This window comes from Nicotiana sylvestris, chromosome 9, assembly GCF_000393655.2.
Source record: "Nicotiana sylvestris chromosome 9, ASM39365v2, whole genome shotgun sequence".
NCBI classification, from domain to species: Eukaryota; Viridiplantae; Streptophyta; class Magnoliopsida; order Solanales; family Solanaceae; genus Nicotiana; species Nicotiana sylvestris.
The window spans coordinates 58,635,538-58,638,955 of NC_091065.1; the positions used below are offsets into that span (position 1 = coordinate 58,635,538).

Here is a 3,418-nt window from a genome sequence, read left to right on the forward strand (position 1 = left end):
ACACCCCTACTATTGGTGATATAAATGAAAATCTTGCGTTTGCTCTTGCTCCAAGACTATCCTCATATTACAGATCACTGTAGTGTGGTGAAGAGGTATAGGTCTAAGTCCTACTTTGCTACTGAACAATATAACAATATATTCTAGTTGAACAATATAACAATGGTTACAGTTCCAGACAGTACAAAATTGAGATTCTTATTTAGATCATTACTGAACAATTTTGTCGAATACGTAAGTCTTTCAGAAAGAGTTAAAACATTTGTCTTTGTGAAGTAAAGGGCAAGATTTTATAACCATTGACTGCAGGGAAAAAGTACACCACAAAGCTTTGATGTCACATGCTGCAACTATTATCAACTAAATCCTAAATCGATTGAAATAAGAGATGGTACATAAGGTGTTGGCTATGTCACACCTTGCAAGTTACAAAGATAGACTAAAGCCTAAGTTGACAATTTATGCCCTATTCTACACTACTGCTTCCAAATTGTTAGTAGTCATGTGTAATTCTGCAATCTAACAGACAACTAAAACTACACTAACTCTCTTTATACAACAATTTTTGGTTGGGGGAGAGAGACCATAACATATCCACCAACTTCATGCCCCCTTTTCAAATTTCTCCTTCACAACAAATTAGGGAACACTGATGACTTTCTCCAGCTCAGTAATCCACCCTAATCCATTCGTACCGCCCAGTAAGCGGTAAATCGTTTACCACATCAAAGTTGTACCTATTGATGAAAAACAAAATTTTCACATTAGTTCATCAAACACGACAGTAGAATGCGTTTAAAGATGACAGTATCCGTGGAATTGAATACTACATACTTCTCCATAAAAAGGCGCTGTTGTTGCTGCTCGGCAAAGGTGAAAAATTCCTCCATTTCTTGAGGTGAAGGGATGTTTCTTAGGATAGAGTCCCTTGTTCTGTGAGCTGTTGTGTTTAAGTTTGTTCGCCTTGTTGCAGAACCGGGGTTGACCATAGCATCGGCTTCCCTCACCAGGCTACAAGGTGTGCTTTCTCTAGTGCTTCTTTTAAAGAGGGAAAAAAGAACAAATACACAACAACTATCAGTTGCAAAATCCACTATATTCAGTGAGAGACAACATCAGATTTTGCTGGAACTACAATAAGCAAATCGCTGTAAATTTGAGATGCAATTACTTCAATCTTATATTATCTATATTTTGGGTATAATAACTATCTAAACCATATTTTTATCTACACCCACCCAAAAAAAAGGGACAATTAAGTGCTGAAAACAAAAAATTGGTAGTTGCCATGCAATATTAGCAAATACACACTCAGGGTGAAAAGGGATATCCTATTTTAACCTAGAATATAGCTGAGGATTTTGCCTTTGCTATTCAGATATTTGGCCCCATGACTAGGACATGTCATTGGAAAAAAAATACATGGTGCAAAAAAAGTTTTAGATGTCTATAAGCTTTTTATATTTTGCTATATTTACAATTAGATCCATGACAACCAACCCCAAATTTCTTCTTTTTTCTTACCCCATTTTACTGACTAAGATGAACTAATGTTCCTTTATTACCTCATTAGTACATCTGAATAAACAGATAGCTCTGTTATGGCCAGTCTACAGTGCTTAAGAAAATGATTCTAGCTAAAAAAAGTACTGAATATCCAACTTGTTATCAAGAAAAACATTAGATCCAGTTAACTAAGCAGTCTGCAAAAATCTAGTCCAACCCTCATACTAAGTTTACTGTTGGAAAAAAGTAAGGGGATTCCATAAAAATGAGACATTTTGCTGCAGTTAAAGTGTTAAACTATTTTTGCAATGTGTTGCTCTTTCTAACAGTAAATGATAGGTCCCTTTTTTAATGCAGTGGAACATGGTACTTCCAAAGGTTGTCTGCCATAGGATACAAAATGGCTATTAGTTAACTCTTTTCATGTAGATCTAACAGCTCAAACACAATAATACACATAAAAAATTCGCTAATTCAGAAGGTTCAAAACATGACTAAATTTGTACTAAACAATGAAGAAAAATAGATGACCAAAAAAAGATTGTAGCTTCATGAGTAACATAAAAGTACTATAGACCAAAAATTTCATCTTTTCCTTGACAAAAAGAGAGAAAACTAACAAAGCAACAATTTTTAAAAAATTTATGAGTTTATAACTTAACAAATGAAGAGAAAGAACATTAAGACAAACAGAAAAATAACTTCAACCATGAAAAATGCAGTGGAATATTAAAAGCATCATTCCTCTTAAAACTTTAACAAGATTCTTTTACAAAGAAACTGAAAAAGCATTAAAAAAAAAAGTGGTACCCACGAATGCAACACCAAAAGAGGAAACTAAAAGAAACTCTATTTTTTTTGTGAATGGGAAAGTCGCTCAAAGGGGCCTTTCAAACAAAAGCAACAAACTCTTTTACACCTTCAAAACTCTTTTTCCCCTTCGTATTATCCACAAAAGTTTATAAAGAAATAATATTTTCCTTTTTTCCCGCCTTAAACCGCTAAAACATATTGATTGATAAAAAATAAATTAGGGGCAAAAACACAATATAAAACACATTAAGAACAAAATAGTTGAGTTTGATAAGCATGCAGACTAAAAGAGGAAGATTTATTATACCTATCTCTGGGTTCAAAATCAAGAGTATTCTCTCCAAATGAAATTTCATTAACATCCAAGAAACCATCTTTTTGTGTAATTGAAACAGACCCAACAGAGCCAGACACTAGAAATCTCGAATCAGATTTTGGGTTTTCCTCTGTGAGAAGGTTATTGGTTTTTCTGGGGTCGGAGAGAGGGGTGGGTGGTTTCTCAAGGCGACGGGAACGAAGCTGAAGGTAACAAGAGTCTGAAGCAGAAGCAGACGGCGGCGGCGGAGTGGAAGAAGAGTGGAGGCGCTGAAGGGCTAGGGTTCTTGCTCTGGTGCGAACACCGAGTGGAGTTGCCTGTGACACCTCCATCACTGCTACATCCCCTGTTATTTTAGCTTTTCTCAAGTATTTTCCCATGTGTTTCAGTGAAAAGAGAGAAGATTCTTGATTTTGAAAATGGGGGAAAATGAAGAGGTAGAAGAAGAGGCGGGGAAGGGTTTGATTTGTAAAGGGAAGAGGAGAGGGAGGGAAAAGAGGGAAAGGGGCAAAGAAGAGAAAAAAAGGGGGAGATGAGTGATGAGTGAGATGGGGTTGGGGTTTAGTTTTAGGTGAAGTTAGGGTTGAAACGGGATACTTATGAGTCAGGGACTCAACAGTAACGTTAACCACTTTCTTTTTCTTTTTCTTTTTCCTTTTCACTTCTCTTTTTTCTTTTTGGCCTTTTTTACTTTTTTCTTTCTTTTAATCTATAATAGACTTAATTTTCAAATCAAAACAAAAGAAATTCTATTCTGCACTTGGATTGAGAAAAAAATATGAA

General features: G+C 35.4%; 1 protein-coding gene across 1 annotated transcript; it reads right to left on the reverse strand.

Moving 5' to 3' along the window:
• Positions 1-276: 276 nt before the first annotated feature.
• Positions 277-3,211, reverse strand: LOC104213027 (cyclin-dependent kinase inhibitor 3-like). Its single transcript, XM_009762422.2, has 3 exons — positions 2,627-3,211; positions 835-1,038; positions 277-737 (listed from the first exon to the last, which is right to left on the reverse strand). Exons 1-3 carry the CDS (start codon positions 3,013-3,015, stop codon positions 668-670), a joined length of 663 nt encoding a protein of 220 aa, XP_009760724.1. The 5' UTR covers positions 3,016-3,211; the 3' UTR covers positions 277-667.
• Between the last annotated feature and the right edge of the window lie 207 nt (positions 3,212-3,418).

What these genes read in the sequence shown, in the direction of transcription:
- LOC104213027 (XM_009762422.2), bottom strand. Translation starts at nt 3,015, where the DNA reads ATGGGAAAATACTTGAGAAAAGCTAAAATAACAGGGGATGTAGCAGTG. An exon ending in GATTTTGAACCCAGAGATAG is followed by an intron (nt 1,039 to 2,626) that starts GTATAATAAATC and finishes CCTCTTTAAAAG; the next exon opens with AAGCACTAGAGAAAGCACAC. An exon ending in CAGCGCCTTTTTATGGAGAA is followed by an intron (nt 738 to 834) that starts GTATGTAGTATT and finishes TTTCATCAATAG; the next exon opens with GTACAACTTTGATGTGGTAA.